The 22,734-nt window shown below is 41.5% G+C and overlaps 1 protein-coding gene across 2 annotated transcripts; it reads right to left on the reverse strand.

Annotated features, from left to right (window-relative positions):
- Positions 1 to 1,754: 1,754 nt before the first annotated feature.
- Positions 1,755 to 21,516, reverse strand: LOC116707489 (scavenger receptor cysteine-rich type 1 protein M130-like). 2 transcript variants are annotated; one of them, XM_032544850.1, is made up of 8 exons: positions 21,274 to 21,516; positions 17,271 to 17,696; positions 14,197 to 14,400; positions 12,606 to 12,914; positions 8,913 to 9,212; positions 2,347 to 2,715; positions 2,098 to 2,183; positions 1,755 to 2,021 (listed from the first exon to the last, which is right to left on the reverse strand). In XM_032544850.1, the coding sequence occupies exons 2-8, from the start codon at positions 17,314 to 17,316 to the stop codon at positions 1,929 to 1,931; spliced, it is 1,407 nt and encodes a 468-aa protein (XP_032400741.1). In that variant the 5' UTR covers positions 17,317 to 17,696; positions 21,274 to 21,516; the 3' UTR covers positions 1,755 to 1,928. The 2 variants fall into 2 exon arrangements, with proteins under 2 accessions (XP_032400741.1, XP_032400742.1); XM_032544851.1 differs by lacking the exon at positions 8,913 to 9,212 and adding an exon at positions 10,303 to 10,596.
- Positions 21,517 to 22,734: the final 1,218 nt, after the last annotated feature.

Below are 22,734 nucleotides of genomic sequence, written 5' to 3' on the forward strand. Positions count from 1 at the left end.
TGTGAATGAATATGTAAATGTCAGGAAGTGCGTGAATGAGCACAAGCATTAAACAACAATGTTATTTCTATGAAGACTTGTTTATGTTTAATCAATGTATTGGAATTATTAAATTAGTTAATTCACTCATAATCATAGTAACTATAAAATTTTCCATCCCATCTGCAAGCTAAGCAGACATGTAGCCTACATGTTTGTTGCTACATGTACTTGGTACATGTACTCGCTTTTTGGCTCAGCTCTCGCTCTCTCTTCACCACGACGGACCAATAAAGCGCCCGCTTGACGGCAGATGCTGCGCCAATCCACCTGTCGATCTCCCGCTCCCTTCTTCTCCCATTCGTGAACAAGATCCCGAGATACTTGAACTCCTCCACTTGGGGCAGGACACCCTCCACCCCCCCGACCCAGAGAAGGCACTCTACCCTTTTCCGACTCAAGACCATGGCCTCGGATTTGGAGGCACTGATAGCCATCCCAGCCGCTTCACACTCGGCTGCGAACCGCTCCAGCGAGAGCTGCAGATCACGACCTGATGAAGCCAATAAAACCACATCATCCGGATAAAGCAGAGATGAGATCCCAAGGCCACCAAAGCTCAACACCTTGGCTGCGCCTAGAAATTCTGTCCATAAAAGTGATGAACAGAATCGGTGACAAAGGGCAGCCCTGGTGGAGTCCAACTCTCACCGGAAACGAGCCCGACTTACTGCCGGCAATGCGGACCAGACTCTGACACCGGTCATACAGGGACCTGACAGCCCGTATTAATGGGCCCGGTACCCCATACTCCCCGAGACCCCCCACAGGGCTCCCCAAGGGACACGGTCGAACGCCTTCTCCAAGTCCACAAAACACATGTAGACCGATTGGGCAAACTCCCATGCACCCTCCAGGACCCTGCCGAGGGTGTAGAGCTGGTCCAGTGTTTTACGACCAGGACAAAAACCACACTGCTCTTCCTGAATCCAAGATTTGACTATCCGATGGACCCTCCTCTCCAGGACCCCTGAATAGACCTTGCCAGGGAGGCTTAGGAGTGTGACCCCTCTATAATTGGAGCACACCCTCCGGTCCCCATTTTTGAACAAGGGGACCACCACCCCAGTCTGCCAATCCAGGGGAACTGCCCCCGATGTCCATGCGATATTGCAGAGCCGCGTCAGCCAACACAACCCTACAACATCCAGAGCCTTGAGGAACTCCAGGCGGATCTCATCCACCCCCGGGGCCTTGCCACCGAGGAGCTTTTTAAGCACCTCGGCGATCTCGTCCTCAGAGATTGAAGAGCCCAACCCAGAGTCCCCAGACTCAGCTTCCTCAATGGAAGACATGTTGGTGGGATTGAGGAGGTCTTCGTAGTATTCTGCCCACCGACCCACAACATCCCGAGTCGAGGTCAGCAGCACACCATCCCCACTATAAACAGTGTTGGTGCTGCACTGCTTCCCCCTCCTGAGACGCCGGATGGTGGACCAGAATCGCCTCGAAGCCGTACGGAAGTCTTTCTCCATGGCCTCTCCAAACTCCTCCCATGCCCGCCCGAATTTTTGCCTCAGCAACCACCCGAGCCGCATGCCGCTTCGCCCGCCGGTACCCATCAGCTGCTTCCGGAGTCCCACAGGCCAAAAAGGCCCAATAGGACTCCTTCTTCAGCCTGACAGCATCCCTCACCGAAGGTGTCCACCAACGGGTTAGAGGGTTGCCGCCACGACAGGCACAGTCAACCTTGCGGCCACATGTCAGATGTTGAATGTTTTGTGTTCCCTTGTTATATAAGTTTTACTTAAGTAGGTTTAGTCCAGATACAAATTTCTGAATATTGAACTTCCTTCCTGCTGCAGGAGCACAGAGACATTTTATCATAGATACATAGACGGATAGATTTCCAGGAGTCTGAAACATGTCTCTGCTCCTTCCTGGCTCCTTCAGACTGCAGTCTCCTCCTTTAAGCTGCCTTCAGCTCTGGATCCTTCGTCATGATGGTTGTTTTCTGGTCCAGACTTCTGGTTTCTTCTGGCCTGGAAACAGAGGATGATTCAGCTTCAATGCAAGAACTGTCCAAACTGAACACATCATGCATGATACATGCAGTACCTTAAAGTAGAGGACCAGGACTGATCCCAGCATACCCAGCAGGACGACAACCAGACTGATGATCAAAGCAGTGGGAGAGGCTGAAACTGAATGAAACAGATTCAGGATCAGCTTTCATCAGATGAGTCCAGCTAGAAAATAATCATATAGACCCTTGTTTTCATGCTGCCTGAAGATCTGATCATGAACATTAATATCATCAATCCTCCTCTCTGACCTCATGAATGAGGCAGACAGCTGCTGGTTCACCTGAAGCAGAACTTTTCCTCATGGACTCCATGACTTTGCCTGAGACAGTGAGGTTGAGAGGCTGGCTCATAGAGGAGAAGTTATAGGAGAAAACGTAGACGTGGTAAACGCAGCGGTAGGTTCCTTGGTGGGCGTGGCCAGCAGCAGAGAACAGGAAGAGGGCGGAGTGATTAACAGCTGGCAGGGTCTGGTTCTGAGTGTAGTTAGAGGTGCTGAAGATGAGCTGGAAGGAGCCGCCTTCATACTGAGGTCTGATGGAGCAGATGATGCTGAAATTTGAGCCAATGAGGAGCTCAGACCCCTGCTTTCTGCCTGTGGAGACCCCGTCAGTGGAGGAAGAGAGGAAGATGAGCGGCTCAACCAGTAGACCTGGGAACGCAGAGGAAACACAGAGACAACTGGATCTAATCTGAGGTGGAAAACAAGATGACATGCATGAGAAAGAGACAGGAGCTGATCACAGACTGGTTGCCATGGTTACTAGTGTAAGACTCGTGGGTGTCCAGATACTGTGATTCTCCTTTGTAGAATAATCCACAGCTCTTTCTCAGTGTCGAACATTTAATTTCTTTTCCGCTACTCCATCAGCTGTCACCGCACTCAGCTGTTCCCCTATGTTCGCTCCTCTCCCCCCATCCGGTAAGCCTTTCAAAATAAAACATTTCCAAAACATTTTACATTTTCATAACTCCAATTTTTACTCTTACACTACTTCCCCCTTACAACAAAAGAAGCGTCCCCGCTTCAAACATAGCAAATAAAATCGGCTGATTTAGTATAACAAGAAAACAACCATTTTCATAAACCAGAATTATACTATTATGTGATACAGGAATGAACTGTTAACACAGGGAAGAAAGGAAGAGAATTTTTTTCTTTTAAATCACAACGTGACTTAAAAAAAAATCCTGAACAGGCATCAGAGTAATCCAAAGACATAGCTTAACAGTGAAGAAGAAGAAAAAAAACCCTTCAGAAGTCAGGGCTATACCTGTCTGGAGGACGAATGGGGCGCCCGGACCTAGTTTGTAGTTTTACTGGGGGTGGAACTGCACTGACTGGTGGGCCTGCTACTGCAGCTGGAATATTGCCCTCACCTTGACCTCTAGATTGAGTAACATGTGCCATGTCAGGTGTCCCCATAGTACTATACTCAAATGTCCAAGGCCTAGAACCTGAGAGGGCAGTTCGAGGGGGGGGGGTCCAGTACATGGTGGAGCATCTGTCACAGATGTCCTGGCTACAGGAGACCTATACGGCTTGAGATGGTTGTAGTGTACAACTTTGGGTTTAGCTCTGGGGTCAAGTTGGTCTAACACCACATAGTCAACACCCATGTCTGCCTCGAAATCCAGCCATTTTAAAACTTTGAAAGGACCAGTCCATCTAGGAGCCAACTTATGCCTAGAGAAAGCGGGGATGTCAACCCACACTAAATCCCCAGGATCATAAGCTTCATGTCTCACTTGTCTGTCATAATAGTGCTTCTGTTGTAAGGCGGCAGCAGCAATGTTAGCAGCTGCAGTGTCAAAAGCAGAACAGAGTTTGTTTAGGACACTAGAAGCATACTCATTAGGTGCACATGTAGGTGTTTGCCTATTGTTAGTGGGAGCACTAAGGAAAAGATCAGCTGGTAAACGAGCCTCCCTACCATAAACCAAAAAGAATGAGGTGAAATTTGTAGTTGAGTGTACACGAGTGTTGTACGCAAACTGAACCTGCTTCATGTGTTCATCCCACTCACCCCCTTTTGAATAAAGATACTTGGCTAACTGGTCTTTTAGTGATCTGTTAGCCCATTCCACCATTCCATCTGACATTGAATGATATGGAGATTTCCTTGTTTTGTGTACACCCATACTTGAACACAGACATTTAATGAGGTCTGAGTCAAACTGACGTTCCTGGTCTGTGTGTAGGCTGTGGGGAACACCATGACGACAAATGTAGTCCTCAAACAAACACTTCGCTGCAGTAACGGCTCTCTGATCAGGAAGCGCATACAGGTTAATGTACTTCGTGAAATAATCCATTACAACAAGCATGTATCTGTTTCCATGAGTAGTGTTAGGTAAATTGTATATATTATTATTATCAAATATTTGTTGTTTCATGTGCCTTTATAATGTTCTTGTCTTATATGCCTTTATTTGTTTCATCTTAGCATAAAGAAAGTTTCTGTGTTGTAGAATTACTTTGATTCCTTTCTCAGAAGGCCTCTCTGAGGAAGAGCAGAGACACTGTTTTCAACAGGTTTATCACTCAGCAGAAACCTCTGCATCCTTGACCTGTTAGATAGCTAGAAAACCATCGCTGTGAAGACGTACAACTTGCTCTGTGTTATCCTGTGTCTGGAACAGAATAATCTAGTGTGTAGATACCATGTGTTTTGTTAGTGACTAGCATTTGCGTTGCAATTATGTGATTGAAGTGTTTTCCCCACCCCTTTGAGACGCTCTCTGTAACAGGGATCCTAACAGCAATAAAAAGGGAGAACGGACACATATGTTTTCAGAACAGAAGAGATGTGTGACTGAAAACATCTCTGGCTGTTCTCCTCGCAAGTACAAAAGAATCTAACTCTCTTGTCTTTCTTGTGTTTGTTTAATCTGTCTCAATAGGTGTTTAAACCTGGCATTTACTTGGTCCTTCGAGCCGGATGCCAACATACCGGAAGGATTCCTGCAGGCATGGTGGACCCCAGTACAGACCGTGCGCATGGCAAGTTTCCTAGTGGAAACTTATCAGATCCTGTTCAAGGGCTGGTGCTCGACCTGCCTGCTGGGATCTGACGGTTGACGGTGCTCCAGGGACAGACAACGGGGGTGAGTGATTCTTGTTTAAAAGTGGCGAGTGACTGAGGGTCATTGCGCGCACAGAAAACCCTGCCAATTCTAGACTCTAACAGGTAAAAATATTGCACCAAATCCGTGGAGGACGGCGGAGTCCTCGCGCAAAATTATGTGGTTAGGTGGACGGAGCCTGGTGCCTTCCTGTTCTGGGAGACGGGGCCCGACGAATACCCGTTGCAAAAAGGACGGCGGAGTCCTGCGAGAACAGGCGCTTAAATTCCGCGACAAAAATAAAAACATTAAAAAAGTGTGTGACTGTGCGAGTGATTGGAGGTATAAATACCACTTGGTATTTTACCTCATATAAAACAGTAGGACTGTAACCAGCAAACCTCTTGGGGATGCAGAGGTAAGAACCCCCACTTGAAAGAGTTGAAGCGTGGGTTACCTCAACAGGTTGTTTCAAGTGCTGGCCTACTGAACAGAACTCCAGTTTTTAGGACTCCCTAGGCGTCGACAAACTGGGCCAAATTTCATTAAAAAAAAATTTTTTTCAATGGGGAAAAGAATGAGTAAAAATAAGCCAACAGACAGTTTAAAAGCAAATGACTGGAAATATGTCGAAAAACAGGATCCGCATAAAATAAAACATTTAGATAAATGGATAACAAACTACAACTTTGACGGCCGTCTAAATAAAAATAAAAAAAAACCTAACTTTACTGCAGTATAACATAATAATAATAAAAAGAAAAGTCAAATCCAAAGAAAATGCGCAAAGAAGGGTATGATGATGTAGATTTTTGGTTGTGAATAGACTGACATTTTATGACTGACCACGACTAGACTAAATGTTTCATGCTTTGTTTGTTGCGTTATTGTTTACTTGTGATTACATAATATGAATATGTGTGATTAGAACAGAAAAGAAAATGTAAAAATAAAAATAGCAAACAAACTGTATATAGGAACTGAGTAACTAATCAAATTATTAACCATTTGATATTTGAAAATATAGTGAATTTGAAATGCAAAGTTAGTGAAATTTGATACTTTGAGCCATCCTAGTAAATGTAACTAGTTACTCTGAATTGATTAAAAATTAATAAAAGTAATGTCTTTTCTAGAATGGAGTTTAGAAATCTTTAATCTGGGATTAATTGATTAATAATTAAATTAATAAAATTGAGGGAAATTAAGGAATTTGAGAACTTGATTTAATTTTGGAATGGTTCATTTTCATTGAGAAAGTAAGAACAATGTTTTGCAAGAAGAACCAACTATGGCCATTTGGCAGGAGTTAAAATAGAAGTGTTTTACCTTGAGAACTTTGACAACAATAATAGGTAGCAATTCTTTAGAGGTACTAGGTTAATCGATCAAATAACTAACAGTAGCAGCATTAGAATAAATGAAAGTGGTAGATGTAAACAACCAAACTATTATGCAAATGCGATACAAAGGAATGTGTGATATTATTGAGCCACGGCGTTTCGCATGTCTCAACAGGCAGGACTTTTTGTAGTCAGGTGTTGCTGACTACACCCCACTGCTTTAAAAAAATCAGAAAGATCAACTTGGGTGTATTTGACACACTGTAAAAAGGTCATTTCATTTCAAAAGTAGAAAAAGCAGCTTGGGACGCTCACCGACCTACAGGGCAAAGTCCAGCATACAAAGGGGGCTAAACCAAATAGTTTAGTCATCTCAAAACTGGCGAAGATTGTCCACAACCCTGTAGTGTCTTTACGAGCTGAACAAGGTTGCACATTTAATGAAATGGCGAGTAAATATGTTGTTTTTGTTTTTATTTTGTGTTTTCATCAGGGCACGACTGTTGTATTGTGTAGTATGTATGGAACCAAGGCCTCTACTTCGTGTGACTCCAGCAACCATTACAAAACAATGTCTATTAGAAGTAATGACTAAAACTAAACATAATAGCACCTGTGTGATTTATGATTCAATATTTCCCCCCTTATATGCCTTTATTTGTTTCATCTTAGATCTTTGGTTCCAGCCACCGTGTCTTTGTGCGACACAGAAAAGGTGAACGGATGGACTCTACATGCCTGGTTCCCACCGTGAAGCATGGAGGAGGAGGTGTGATGGTGTGGGGGTGCTTTGCTGGTGACACTGTTGGGGATTTATTCAAAATTGAAGGCCTACCTAAACCAGCATGGCTACCACAGCATTTTGCTGCGGCATGCTATTTCATCCGGTTTGCGTTTAGTTGGACCATAATTTATTTTTCAACAGGACAATGACCCCAAACACACCTCCAGGCTGAGTAAGGGCTATTTGACCAAGAAGGAGAGTGATGGGGTGCTGCGCCAGATGACCTGGCCTCCACAGTCACCGGACCTGAACTCAATCGAGATGGTTTGGGGTGAGCTGGACCACAGAGTGAAGGCAAAAGGGCCAACAAGTGCTAAGCATCTCTGGGAACTCCTTCAAGACTTTTGGAAGACTATTTCTGGTGACTACCTCTTGAAGCTCATCAAGAGAATGCCAAGAGTGTGCGAAGCAGTAATCAAAGCAAAAGGTGGCTACTAAGAAGAACCTAGAATATAAGACATATTTTCAGTTGTTTCACACATTTTTGTTAAGTATATAATTCCACATGTGTTAATTCATAGTTTTGACGCCTTCAGTGTGAATCTTCAATTTTCATAGTCATGAAAATAACGAAAACTCTCTGAATGAAAAGATGTGTCCAAACTTTTGGTCTGTACTGTATATCTGCAGCATAGACTTCCATCGCTTCATTTGGTAGCCGATGACATGCATTGGGAAAGGTCTGAAATGAGGCAATGACGTCCTTCTGGCCCAACGCGTCCTGGAGATGCTTTCTGGTAGCCTCAAATGAACTTTGTGTCTCCTTGGGTAAATTGTCCCACACTATAAAAGGTTCAGGCGCCAACAGTGTAAGTAATTCCAGAGCCAGATTAGCGTCCAAATCCACAGTACTGTCTTTATAATGAGCTTGATGAATAACCTCATAGCGGCGAGCCCACAGTGTAAACGACTCACGGCCGTTGTTGCAGAAGGGCGGGGGGAGTGGGATTCCCCTGTTCGAAGCAACCGGAAAGCGTTGGCTGTCCCCAGCCCGGCGCTGAAGCTCCCTGCTGGATGTGGCTGGGCTGTCGTCCTCCGACATGGTGAATACAACTGTATAATCCGAGAGAAACGCCTATGTAACACTGATAGCTAAAAAATAAAAAACAGAGGTAGCAACCGCCGATGAGGTACTTAAGTAACGGCTAGCTAGCGCACAAAAAAAATCCGACAAACCGTGAGAAGAGTCCAAAGCTCGACACAGCTGCCACCAGTGTAAGACTCGTGGGTGTCCAGAGACTGTGATTCTCCCTTGTAGAATAATCCACAGAAACAATTGAGCTCTTTCTCAGTGTCGAACATTTAATTTCTTGTCCGCTACTCCATCAGCTGTCACCGCACTCAGCTGTTCCCCTACGGTCGCTCCTCTCCCCCCATTCAGGGAGCCTTTCAAAATAAAACATTTCCGAAACATTTTACATTTTCATAACTCCAAATTTTTACTCTTACACTAGCATGTTTATACATGATTACCAGCACCTTTATGATAGATCTATAGTCTGTCAGTAATATTCAAACCGCTTTTAGTTTCCCTCTCCTCAAGGTTTGAGGTTCTTAGTTAAAGGTGACGGTTCTTAGTGACGGTTTCTCTGCAGACATCTGGAACCTGATGGAAGAAACATTTTAAAAGAAATAAATATGAGAGTTCAGAGTTACCTGAGCAGATGAGCTCGTGGCTCTGATAACTGTTTTCACCATAAGGTAAACATTTCTTCAATGCAGATCCTGACAGGAAACAGCCAGACCAGATCCTCCAAACTGGTCTCTCTGAAGCTTCCTTTGAATTTCTTGCTGAAACAGCAGAACCACAGTCCAGTCCAGCACAAACTGCAGCAGCTGAGTTCATGTTCCAGTAACCATCCATAACATCCACTGGTCTCCACTCTTCTTGTTGTAACATCTCCAGTCTCCCGGCACATCGGCTGGCCTCTCCCACCAACCTGAAGTTTTCTTGATCTGAGCAGAGACAGAGAGTTCATTAATGAAGGAAATGAAGCAGTGAACAGCAGCAGGTCTGCAGATCCTCCTCTACCTGAACAGGTGAGTCCAACAGCTTGACCAGGTGAGCAGCTGTTTCTACCTGAACTCTTCCTGCTGCTGCAGTTCAGCAGAGCAGACTCACTGCCTTCACACAGGAACTCTCTGCTCCCCACTGGAGCCTCTGCTTCTCCATAGAGCGCCCCCTGGTGGACTGAAGGAGACCCACAACCAATCTCCCTGCAGACCACCTCTGCATCCTGCAGGTCAAAGTCTTTTTCACACACTGAGGACCACGACTGGTCGGTCCTCACCTCCAGTCTGCCTGAGCACCGGTTGGTCCCTTGAACCAGCCTGACTGAGTCTGTGGATGCAGAAAGTAAAAAGGTTTAAAATATTTCAGAACTTTATTTTTATAGATACACATGGAAACATCTCTGAGATTGATAAAAAATAAAGGTCAAGGAAACCAAACTAGAAAAACTCAGAGAATCAAAGGTGAAGTGAAACCGACTGTACCTGGAATTTTATCATTATTCATTTTATCATTCAAAAATATCAATTTATCATATTTTTGGGACAAACATGTTCATAAACTCATTAAATGTCAAACAAACCTTAATCCCTGTGAAATTGTTAATATTTCAGTGGCTTTAAAAATAAATGTGGAAATATGCTGAACAGCGCCCCCTAGATCAGCCAGGCCAACAACCATAACAAACAAAAGCTTGTTCTGCTATTTTCACTAAAAACAGGAAGTCCACCATTGTGGATCAAAAGTCATTTTCTGTTAATTTTCATGTTTTGAAAATGTCTGATTTCCTTGAACTCCTCCTGGGATTTTGATGCATCGACTTCAAAGCAGCAGAGATTAAAAGTTATTAAAATGATGAGTTTTTGTTCATGTATGTGGCTAAACTGAAAACTTTATCTGGATATTTAAATTACTTTAGTTTCCCTCTCCTCAAGGTTTCAGGTTCTTAGTTAAAGGTGACGGTTTCTCTGCAGACATCTGGAACCTGATGGAAGAAACATTTTAAAAGAAATAAATATGAGAGTTCAGAGTTACCTGAGCAGATGATCTCATGGCTCTGATCACTGTTTTCGTAGAAAACTAAACAGTTCTTTAATGCAGATCCTGACTGCAAACAGTAAGACCAGATCCCCCAAACTGGTCTCTTTGAAGCTTCCTCTGAATTTCTTGCTGAAACAGCAGAACCACAGTCCAGTTCAGCACAAACTGCAGCAGCTGAGTTCATGTTCCAGTAATGATCCATAACATCCACTGGTCTCCACTCTTTTTGATGTATCTTCTCCAGTCTCCCGGCACATCGGCTGGCCTCTCCCACCAACCTGATGTTGTCTTGATGTAAGCAGAGACAGAGAGTTCATTAATGAAGGAAGTGAAGCAGTGAACAGCAGCAGGTCTGCAGATCCTCCTCTACCTGAACAGGTGAGTCCAACAGCTTGACCAGGTGAGCAGCTGTTTCTACCTGAACTCTTCCTGCTGCTGCACTTCAGCAGAGCAGACTCACTGCCTTCACACAGGAACTCTCTGCTCCCCACTGGAGCCTCTGCTTCTCCATAGAGCGCCCCCTGGTGGACTGAAGGAGGCCCACAGCTAATCTCCCTGCAGACCACCTCTGCATCCTGCAGGTCAAAGTCTTTTTCACACACTGAGGACCACGACTGGTCGGTCTTCACCTCCAGTCTGCCTGAGCACCGGTTGGTCCCTTGAACCAGCCTGACTGAGTCTGTGGATGCAGAAAGAAAAAAGGTTTAAAATATTTCAGAACTTTACTTCTCTAGATACACATGGAAACATCTCTGAGTTTGATAAAAATAAAGGCCAAGAAAACCAAACTAGAAAAACTCAGCGCATCAAAGGTGAAGTGAAACCGACTGTTAGAGATTTTTTGGTATTATCATTTTATTATTACTTTAGTTCACATTCAGCCTATAGATCATTGTGATTTTCTGTTTAAAGTGTTCTCTTCCTTATGTGTGTATGGTGGTCACTACTGTCTGTTCATTTTCATGAGAAATAGTTAACACTGAGTTTCTCAGACCTTAAATCCTTTTGCAAGAACACCTCCTAATTTAGTAACTACCTGTGAGCAGTCGTATTTTGTTTTGTTGACAGTATTGACCGAGATTTGAACCGGGCTCAGACCTTTGATCAGATATCACATCTGGAACTGGGTTGTTAGTTGTTTGGGTTAGAAGTTTTACGACCTCTGTTGTTTTTCCTGACTGCCCCCTTGCCTGTTTTCTTTGACAATAAAAACAGGAGCTCATGCGGAAGCACATCAGAACGCTCTGTGAACGGCTCGGAGGAGCAGTTGACGGAGACTTCTCCTTTTGCAGAAGCTTGACATGAAATTCATATACGTTGTCTGTGGTTCTTTCTTTTATGTAGGTTCGAAAGGAAAAATACCTATCACCGACTGTACCTGCAATTTTATCATTCATTTTTATTTCTTCTGAATTTATCAAATTTTTGGGACATAAACATGTTAATAAATCCACTAAATGTCAAACAAACTTTAATCTGTGAAATTGTTAATATTTCAGTTGATTTAAAAATAAATGTGGAAAAATGTCTCAATAGTGTCCCCTAGATGAGCCAGGCCAACAACCATAACAAACAAAAGGTTTTCCTGCTATTTTCACTAAAAACAGGAAGTCCACCATTTTGGATCAAAGTTAATTTTCTGTTAATTTTCAGGTTTAGAAAATGTCTGATTTCCTTGAACTCCTCCTGGGATTTTGATGCATCGACTTCAAAGCAGCAGAGATTTAAAGTTATAAAAATTATGAGTTTTTGTTCATCTATGTGGCTAAACTGAAAACTTTATCTGGATATTTAAATTATTTTAGTTTCTCTCTCCTCCAGGTTTCAGGTCCTTAGTTAAAGGTGACGGTTTCTCTGCAGACATCTGGAACCTGATGGAAGAAACATTTTAAAAGAAATAAATATGAGAGTTCAGAGTTACCTGAGCAGATGAACTCATGGCTCTGATCCCTGTGTCTACCATAAGGTAAACAGTTCTTTAATGCAGATCCTGACTGGAAACAGTCAGACTGGATCTCCCAAACTGGTCTCTTTGACGTTTCCTTTGAATTTCTTACTGAAACAGCAAAACCACAGTCCAGTCCAGCACAAACTGCAGCAACTGAGTTCATGGTCCAGTAATGAAGCCAAACAGCCACTGGTCTCCACTCTCCTCGATGTAACATCTCCAGTCTCCCGGCACATCGGCTGGCCTCTCCCACCAACCTGATGTTGTCTTGATCTGAGCAGAGACAGAGAGTTCATTAATGAAGGAAGTGAAGCAGTGAACAGCAGCAGGTCTGCAGATCCTCCTCTACCTGAACAGGTGAGTCCAACAGCTTGACCAGGTGAGCAGCTGTTTCTACCTGAACTCTTCCTGCTGCTGCAGTTCAGCAGAGCAGACTCACTGCCTTCACACAGGAACTCTCTGCTCCCCACTGGAGCCTCTGCTTCTCCATAGAGCGCCCCCTGGTGGACTGAAGGAGGCCCACAGCCAATCTCCCTGCAGACCACCTCTGCATCCTGCAGGTCAAAGTCTTTTTCACACACTGAGGACCACGACTGGTCGGTCTTCACCTCCAGTCTGCCTGAGCACCGGTTGGTCCCTTGAACCAGCCTGACTGAGTCTGTGGATGCAGAAAGAAAAAAGTTTCTTCAACATTTTCACTGAATTTGGTTCCAGTTTGTTCAGCAAAGCTCCAATACAGAGCAGACTCTGTGTGGAGGAACGAACCAACTAGTGGAGAACGGGTGGAGAGGGGAGCTGGGCAGAGTTTTGTTATTTTTAAATCTACTGTTTAATATTCTTTGCACTTTTAGCATCTGCTTATACTGCAGGCCGGCCCTGGAGATGGGTGGAAAAAAACTTAAGACAAACAGAGAAAATTACACTACAACATCACAAAGAACCTATGAATTATCAGTTATTAATATTTCATCCTTGTCTTCTACAAAGCAAATGTGAGAACAGATTTAATCACAGAATAATAGAAAACTATCATCTTTTTACACTTTAAACTTAATTTGTGGAGGAAGTTCAATATTTGATCAGCTTCTTCTCAATGACATTGAGGTTTTTATAACCCTGAATCTGCTCCACTGGTTCCCCTTTAATCTAATCAAACTTCATTAAATCACTAACCTGATAAAAACCAGCCACTCTGTAACTACACTTTGATTCATCCAGAGAGTCTGGACTGTGTTGAGCTTTTAAATTTCACCCAGTTGCTAACGTTTGTCCATGACATGCAATGCACCAGATCCACACTAAGAAGTTTACTGGAAGTTTCCTGGGCTGTAAACATGTAGAAAAAATCAATTACCAAGCACTGTTAGATGAAATCACTCAATCAGGTTTACTAGCATATTGTGCACAATACAGAGAACATATAAGAGGATCAATAGTGAAACATTTCTGATTGAAAACTCTTTCAGGCAGAGACAGCAGGAGTTTTATACCAAGGCTGAGGGAGAGACGCTCTGGTTCTCATGCAGCTGCAGGAAAACATCTCCCAACCTTGTGCTTGCAACCCAAACAGCTTCATTTGGTGAGAATCACTAGCATTTAGAATGAAGACAATACAACCAGCAGATATTACCTTACAATAATTTGTCCACCACAAAACAGAGAAGAGCCGTTAAAGTTAATTCAATATTTTGGAAGTGTGGCCACCATGGACTGAACTTCCTCCACTGCATTGCTAAAACTACAGAGACTATGTTTCTAAAATAACAAAAAATAAATCATCGTTCAAACTTCTCCTTCTGTTCGCTGATTGGTCCGGTAGAAAATCTACCAGAGTGAATCCAGGTGAAGTGGAAGAAGCCCAGACTGAGCTGGAAGTGAGAATTTTTTTAAAGTGGAGTTGGAAGCAGAACAGGAAGGCAATGGCCAGGATATGAAATCACCTGAACAGACGATCTCTACATTGTCGTCCTCATCTCTTTGTAACGACACCACAGATCCACAGTGGAGCTGTCTGCAAGCTCCAGCTGCTGATGTAAAGTTCCAGTTCCAATCAGTCACTGGTTCCCAGTCTCCCAGATCCTTCTTCTCCAGTCTGCCAACACAGCGACTCCTTCCTGCTACCAGTCTGAGTTCATCAGACAGCGCTGGAAGAAACAACATTTTCATGTTGGGTTACAAAAAGCAAAGACAGATTTAGGATGTGTTGACAGGATCCTGTTGATCGTGTTTATTTGATCTTCTCTTGCTTCTTCCTCCTGTTAGAGGCAGAGCTATCATGGATGGTTCTGATCAAAGCATCTTTATGTTGGAATGGCCTAGTTAAAGCCCAGACCTAAATGTTATTAACACTCTGTAGTAAGACCTGAAATGTTTCTTATTATTCACCTTTTCTACCCATTTATATTTTATGTCTTTACTGAAACCAACCAAAGTTAAATTCATTGTTTTTCTTTAAAAAGTTGTCAAATCCAACAGAATCTGATTCTGATTCTGAATCTGAGTCTGAATCTGAATTTGATTCTGAATCAGAATCAGATTCAGAATCTGGTTCTTATTCTTATTCTGATTCTGATTGCAGAGCGATCATCATTTTGTGCCTCAGCTGCCTTAAATCAGGTTCCAGACTTTAGCTTAACAACTGTCTTCCTCCAGAATGTGTCTGACCCCTCAGCAGTATGAACAGAACCACATCTGGGTGGATCACAAAAAAATCTACAAAAAACAGAAATAGTGAATGCAGCAGTCTAAAATCAATAATTAAATTCATAAACTCTCTGCCACCAAGTCACTAAACTGGTTCAGCTGAACTTAAGATGACTGTCAGCAAGAGGACTATTAGTTACTGACTTCATCACTGAGCAGAATATTGATGTTTTGTTCCTGACAGAAACATGGTTGGATATAATAATGACTCATCTGTACTAATTGAATCAGCGACTAATAATTAAAATTTTTAAGTGAGAATAGGAAACATAAAATCTGAGGAGGGGCTGCTACAATACATCAGGATTCATAAAAACTGTAAGAAGGTTGATTTTGGTCATTTTAACTCTTAAATATCTGGGAATTGAAGTAAAAGGCCATAAATGAGCTCTGATGCTAACTCTATACAAAATCCCATCATATGTGGAAAACATCTTTATTGACTTTAATGGGTTTTTATCTGTTATATGCTTTGATTATGACTGTTATATAATTGTAGGACATTTCAACATCCATGTTAACGAACCTGAAGACAGAGGGGATTAAAATCTGTGATATTCTTGATCATTTTGGTTTAATTCAGCTTGTTAACCCAGCAACACATAATCAAGGACACATTATGGACCTGGTTATCAGTCAGGGTGTGAATATTTCCAACGTCTCTGAAACTGATGTCGCCCTGTCTGATTAATTCACTGTTATCTTTGAAACCACAACAACCATCAACTCATTAAGGAAAACAGCTACTGTCATAAAATGTTGTTTTACTGACAACAGAGGAAAAACTTTTAATCAATTAAATTTCCCCACTTTGCCTTCATGGTGCAACCTGTAGATGAGCTGGTAGATAACTTCCATCCTAAGATCTCAGAGATCATTGATTTAATTGCTCCCACTAAAGTGAAGGTTGTGACTGGAAGGAACAAAATGTGTGTAAACATTTAGATCTGCAAGACAACTCTGTGATGGGGCCGAACGTAAATGGAGTGAAACGCAACTTCATGTTTATCATGAAATCTGCAACGTCTGCACTAACACATTCATAGAAAACACTCTTTGCAGAAATCATAAACAAAAACATGAACAATGATTGAGCTTTATTTGCCACAGTTGACAGGCTGACAAACCACCTGTCCTGCAATCAAACTCGGCCTGCAATGAATTTGCCAAATACGCTGCAGAGAAAATTAAAAATATTAGAGGGTCAACATTCACTGCCACACAAAATCTAATATGGATGCTATGCCCAAAGATAATAACACCCACAACTTTTCTTCAGAAAGTCCTGCCTGTCATTTCATCTGATCTGATTCAAATATTAAACTCTTTGCTCTCATCAGGTTTTTTCCCCCAGCAGTTTTCAAACCACTGATATAAAAAAATAAAACGATCTGAACAAATCATTACTGCAGAATTACAGGCCGATCTCCAACCTTTCATTCATCAGCTAAATTATTGAAAAGCTGTTTCAACAATTAACTCTGCAAAACAACCGAAACTCTGAGTTCCTTTAAATCTGGACTAAAAACCCAGCTGGTCAGATTTGCTTTAGAAACATAATAAATGAAACACTGAACAACATTTTGATGTGTAACGACGACACTTTGACAAAATGTACTGTTTACTGGTTTACTGTGTGGTGTCTTTAGGACTTTTTGTGTTTTTATGACGTAAAGCACTTTGAACCGCCTTGGTGCTGAAATGTGCTTTACAAATAAACTGATCGATTGGTTGATTGATTCTAATCTGCAGCAGGCGAGTTCCACATCCTGCCTGAGACACTCCCACGTCAGACGGAGCTCAAACGTTTTCACCAACACAACCAGCGGTACCAGAAGCCGGTCCAATGACCGTGGTGCTACTGGGCTCGGTTGGCCAGCAAACGGGCCTGACCAGAACCTCATAGAGAACCTGTGGAGCCAAGAGGAAGATGAGAGAATTCATGCAGAAGGAGCCATTTTATGTGGCTCCACCTGTTTACTGCGCAGATTCAGCGCTGGTGCAGAGTTTCTGCAGCTTCTCCTTATCAATCAATCAATCAGATTTATTTTATAGCACATTTCAGCAACAAGGCAGTTCAAAGTGCTTTACATCATAAAAACACAAAAACCAACAATTCTTGATTTTATTGGCTCCTTAGCAGCAAGTAGACAATATAAACATCACTAACTGTGTAGCAGCAGCTCTATGATCTGAGACTAGAAACAGTTTCCAGTTTTTTGTTTGTAAAATTTAACATGTTTATCAGTCGATCATTTTTAATTTGAACTCTAGTGAATATTAGTGTTTTTGTTTGAAAGTGGAGTCCTACCTGAGCTGCAGAGACACAGAAGCAGCATCAGAGCTGTTTGGTCCATGTTTCCTCTGGATGTGGAGTGAAGCTTCGTCTCTTGATGTGATCAGGATGTGGCTCCAAACTCTGAACACTTCCTACTTTAAGCTGTTTTATCTGCTACTTCCTGAACGTCACAGTTCAGGTCTTTGGCTGCTTTCAGAGACAACGCCTCCTTCCTAGCAGCTCATCATGAAGATGGGTTCATACTGGGCCTACTGGGATTCAGGGGTTTCACCAGTCTCTGTTGTTCCTGTGTTTAGTTCAGTCTTTGTTCTGCATGTGGCCGGAGTGGATCCAGGTGTGTGATCCACTGAAGGGGAACCTGATGTTGTTGGCAGCAGTAGCTCAGCTTCCCTCCAGGAAGGGCTCACAGCTAAACAGAAATGAGCCCAGGTGTAGCTGCTATGAAGAGAAGAAACAGAGAGAGAACATAAACTTAATGTCAGCAAAAACTGCAGACATTCAAGGATGGAGAGCAGTAGGAGAAAGAAGCAGAGGAAGGAGAAGTGGTCAGTTTGTCCTCCAGGAGGATTGATGGAACATTTTCAGATTATAAATCTGGAATATTTAAATAGATTTTTTTCATGAGACATTTTTCTGTCATTTCATTTCAGTTTTAGTCTTTGACCATCAGAGCAGAAAGGCTTCATAGAGGCAGAGAGAGAAATCTAAACATTAATCTGGATGTTCAGCCTCTGTGTGCTGGCGTGAGCATGCTGAGTGATGCTAATCTGGATTGAAGCTTCAGCAACATTATCAGCTTTGTTGCAACATAACCAGGTTTTTCAGGGTAAATCTAAACTTTAGATCTTCAACTGGAAAAAGTTGTTTATTTCAAAGAGCTGAGATATTTTAGGCCCATTTAACTCAAAACATTTATTATTTAGAATATTAAACACTACCAGCCCCTTTATGTTGCTGCAGCAACATGCATTTATATCATAAAACAATGAATGAAGAGACATGAAAATTTAAAATATTAGCTGAACCTCTGAGGTTCTGACCCAAAATCTGAGCCCAGTTGGACCAAAGTTACCTGTTTGATAGTCGGGTCGGGCTTCTGTGGTGCATTTTTAATAAGCCAGCAGTTTTTTGGGTATAGTAACCATAACTAATTGCTCACTTGTACTAATTTCAATCTATATATTCATAGTTTTACTAAAAGAAAAAAAAAAACATTTTTTGCATGTTTAGCTTTATCCATATTTGGATAGGATCCCAGTTTTCCTTTGCTTTGGCTGACTTGATTTACTAAATGATGAAATATCAGTCAATAAATGAAAATTCTTCAACATCCCCAAACAGATTACAGACATCTGAGTTAAATTTTTATACTTTTCTGTCATAATTAGAACAATTCTATTGATATGTAATTAGTGGAGCTAATTTTTAGCTTAGCTTAAAGCTAACTTGAAGGTAGAGAAACTATTTTTTGGTCATGAAGCGTGAGAATTCGGAGTTTAAAGTTGGAACAGTGCTATGTTAAATTTAATATTTTTGTAAGTCTTGTAATTGTATTTGTGATCATTAATAATTTAAATTCAGTGTACAGTTTAGTGTCCAGACCAGTTAATATGCAGATAAATGCAGTAAAGTTAAAAAAACAGCTGATTTATCCTGTTTAACTCACTATACTTTGGTTGTCTTCATCCAAGTGAAGGATGGTTGTCAAGTTAAATCAGCAAACCCAAAACTTTTGAATGCATTCACCATCTCCACCCAACTGACACACACCGCACAAAGAATCAAGCGCACCCACCCCTTTCACTGCTGGAGCTCAGCAGCCAAATCTATCAGGTAACCTGGCTCACCTGAGCTAAACAATGATCTCTGTTCAGACAAAGAACCTCAAGTGAAAGTTTCCTCCAAGGCACCGCTGGTAGGAAATCGACATTATTCACACTTTACATCATTCAAAAAAACAAATTAGACTTATTGTTTGATGGAATATTTTTCATGTGTTTGGAAACAGATTAGTTGCACTGTCATGAAGAAGGATATAGTTTATTTATTCATTCACTGTTAACTTACAAGTAAATTATTAAATCATTACTCAGCAAAAGAGAAACCATCTTAGTGTTTAACCTAATTTAAAAATTATCCTTTTGTTAAAAATCCTCCTAATCTGTCAGATTTCTGTTGCCAGTTGAATCTATTATGTAGTTTCAAACTAAGCTCCATTTATGTGGCAGCATACTAAGGCTTTTGTAGATAAAGACAAAAAATAAACACATTTCTAACAAAAAAATCCAGAACTTTAAAAAAAACGTGGAAATTTCGGCTTCAAAGGTTGAAAGTTTTTTACTGTCCAAGTTGTATTCCAGAAAATTTCTGAGATTAATTTCAGTTTTTCCTTTGCAAATTTTTGACTTTTCAAACTCACAAATTGGCTTTTTTTTCCTAGAAAATGTTCAAGTTTTTGGCAGAAATTTATTTTTCTTTTTTTTAATCAACGGCCAAAATACAATGACATACATTTACACCAGTCCTGTTTGGTCCACTTTAATTGAACTCTAGTTTGTTTGCCTGGTAAGTAGTCTACAGTGCAGGGCATTCTGGGTAAATACAAGCAAAACAAACATGCTGGCCTAGCTCTACCAGGAGAAACGGCTCGTGGTCTTTAGCCAAAAACAAGAAAAATCCTCCAACCTCTAAAATCTGACGCTACTCCATCTCTGTTTACATTTCATGAAAAAGGAAGTTGCGCTCAGTGATTTCTGCAGAGGTTTTTATGTTGTTTCCTTCAGTGGTTGTTGGTGCAGCGCCCCCACAGGCCAGGAGGGGAACAGGTTTTTCAAAGGGTTTGATTCAGTGCAGTTTGAAAAAGTAACGCAGCAGCTGGAAATGGAACAAATGTTGCAATTTTGGTCCCAAATCGAAGATAGAAAAGAACTTGATAATTGATAGATATGTTAAAGTTAATAAAAACCTACTTTATAAACACAGAATTTTTATATTTTTTTCTTTTTGATGAACGTTTCTAATGAAACTGTTTAAGATTTCTCGATTTTTCCTTGGTTGTAAAAAGAATAAATAGATTATTTTGTTTTGTTTTAAAAATTTAGTGTTTAAAAATGTTAAACTTGATTCTTACAATTCAGAAAACAAGAGCAAGAAAAGGAAATGTTGCAGACAGTCTTAAACCTTGTTGCTGGACTTCCGGGAAGGCAATGGAGAAGATGGATTCATAATTTCGCTGCTCCACCAGACCCACAATAAACAGCCGACAAAGTAATGAAAAGTGATAAATATAAAGTTATATATAAGTATGTATGCGTGTGTGTATGAGTAGAGATATGTATGAATATTTATATGTATAGGTAGGATTTATTTATTTATTATTATTTGTTTCATATATATATATTTATATATATATATAACATGTATATATATACATATATATATATACATATACATGTTATATAGAGTCGACACAGGGGGGCAGAATCTCACAGGAGAACAGAATTGCGCACAAGACCTCGACCTGAAGAGCTCTCTACACCGGGTAGATTCATCCATGGAGGACTTAAAGAAACGAATGGAGGGGCTGGACAGAAGAGTGACTGAAGCGGAGGACAGAGTAAGTGCAACGGAAGACAGAAACATGCGGCAGGAGAGAGAGCTGGGACACTTGCTAGAAAGAGCAGCTGTACTCGCTGCTAAATGTGACGACATGGAAAACAGACTCCGCCGTAATAACTTCAGGCTGTATGGCATTCCAGAGGGAGTGGAAAAAGAAGATATTGTGAACTTTCTCACAGACCTTCTGAGCACTTCTCTAGAGTTTCAAGAAGAAGTTGTCATTAAACTAGAAAGAGCACACAGAGCGTTAGGCCTAAAGCCGCAACGGTGCCCCCAAGATCCATTATAGCCCGGTTTTTGGACTTTAATATAAAACAAAAAGTGCTACTACAAGCTTGGAAGCAAAGAAACATAAAGTACCAAGAGCACACGATTTATTTCGACCATGACTACTCACCTGACTTGCAGAAGAAAAGGAAAAAGGTCAGAGAGAAGCTAAAAGAAAAAAAACATTAAAGCCCAGCTGAAACTCTTCATGAACGGTGGCACAAAACTCTTCCCCTCGCTCCTAGCAGCATACTCTACACTGAAAGATCTTGGCATTGAATCATCCCTGGAGGACAGAGAAATACTGGAGGAGGAGCTGTCACGGGAGGGATGGACAACCCAGGGAAAGAAGAGGAAGAGCCAACGGCTGATGGCTCTCAGATGATTCTCAGATGACTCTGATCTGCTGAGATCAGAGTTATCAGTCTTTAGGAGACCCACCTTAATGAGACAGAACATAAAAAAACTTAGAAGGGCATGGGTAGGGCAGGTTTACAGTGTTCATGTGAAAGGGGTAGATGGAGAGGAGTTGCCATCTTATGTCGCAGATCACTAGGCTTCGTTGTAGAGAACAAAAAGGGACGCTACATTCTGGCTGTAGGTACAATTAGAGGAGTGAGAATATCCCTCTTAAACATTTATGCTAAGATGATCCTAGCTTCTTCAAGGACATTTCAGCTCTTCTGACAGCAAAAGCTGATGGATTTATACTAGCTGGAGGGGATTTTAACTGTGTGATGAACCACAAACCGGACAAATACCCATATGAACAGAGACCAGTGACCCAGAAGGTTAAAATTCTGCCCAGTTTGATTGAAGAAATGGGGCTAGTAGATATATGGTGTCAAAGCCACCCCAAGGCGCGTGATTACACCTTTTTTTCAAAGGTCCATGGAAGCTATTCCAGAATAGATCTCTTTTTTGTTTTAAGGGGGGGTGCACATAAAGTTACAAATTGCCATATTGAACCAATAACAGTATCAGACCACGGTCCAGTTGTTATGACAATAAATTTAGAGAACAATAAACAACCTAAACAGTGGAGAATGAATGTTTCACTTCTAAATTATCCAGAAATGGTTCAAAGAATTAAAAAAGACTGGACTGAGTTTATGGAACACGACAATGGGGAAGTATCAGTGGCAACTCTGTGGGAAGCTGGAAAAGTTGTACTGAGGGGGAAATTAATCTCTTTGTCATCCCAAATCAAAAGAGAACGCAATAAAAAACAAGTAGAGTTAGAAAATCGCATACGACAATTGAAGGAGGAGGAGGAACATAAAAAGACTAATGATGAACCTACTTTAAAATCTCTTGACGAATACAGACAAACACTGGATATCTTATTGACGCACAAGGCAGAGGGGGCTTTACGGTTTGCTAATCAAAAGTACTATGAATCGGAATAGGGCCAGCAGGCTACTAGCATTTCAGTTGCGCAAGATACAGGCGGATCGCACAGTGGAAAAGATAATGAATCCTTTCACAACGAAAATGCTGTCACATCCTAAAGACATTGCAGAAGCTTTCTCAGTGTACTATGAGACACTTTATGATTCAGAGGAAATAGACAGTAAAATAGAGAAGATTA

This window comes from Xiphophorus hellerii, chromosome 18, assembly GCF_003331165.1.
Source record: "Xiphophorus hellerii strain 12219 chromosome 18, Xiphophorus_hellerii-4.1, whole genome shotgun sequence".
Lineage (NCBI taxonomy): Eukaryota > Metazoa > Chordata > Actinopteri > Cyprinodontiformes > Poeciliidae > Xiphophorus > Xiphophorus hellerii.

Excerpts from the sequence above, each read along its gene's own strand:
- LOC116707489 (XM_032544850.1), bottom strand. The coding sequence starts at position 17,316 with ATGGACCAAACAGCTCTGATGCTGCTTCTGTGTCTCTGCAGCTCAG. Across the intron at positions 9,213-12,605 it reads TGTTGGACTCACCTGTTCAG|ATCAAGAAAACTTCAGGTTG; the intron begins GTAGAGGAGGAT and ends GTCTCTGCTCAG. Across the intron at positions 2,716-8,912 it reads CCACGAGCTCATCTGCTCAG|GTCTACTGGTTGAGCCGCTC; the intron begins GTAACTCTGAAC and ends CTGCGTTCCCAG.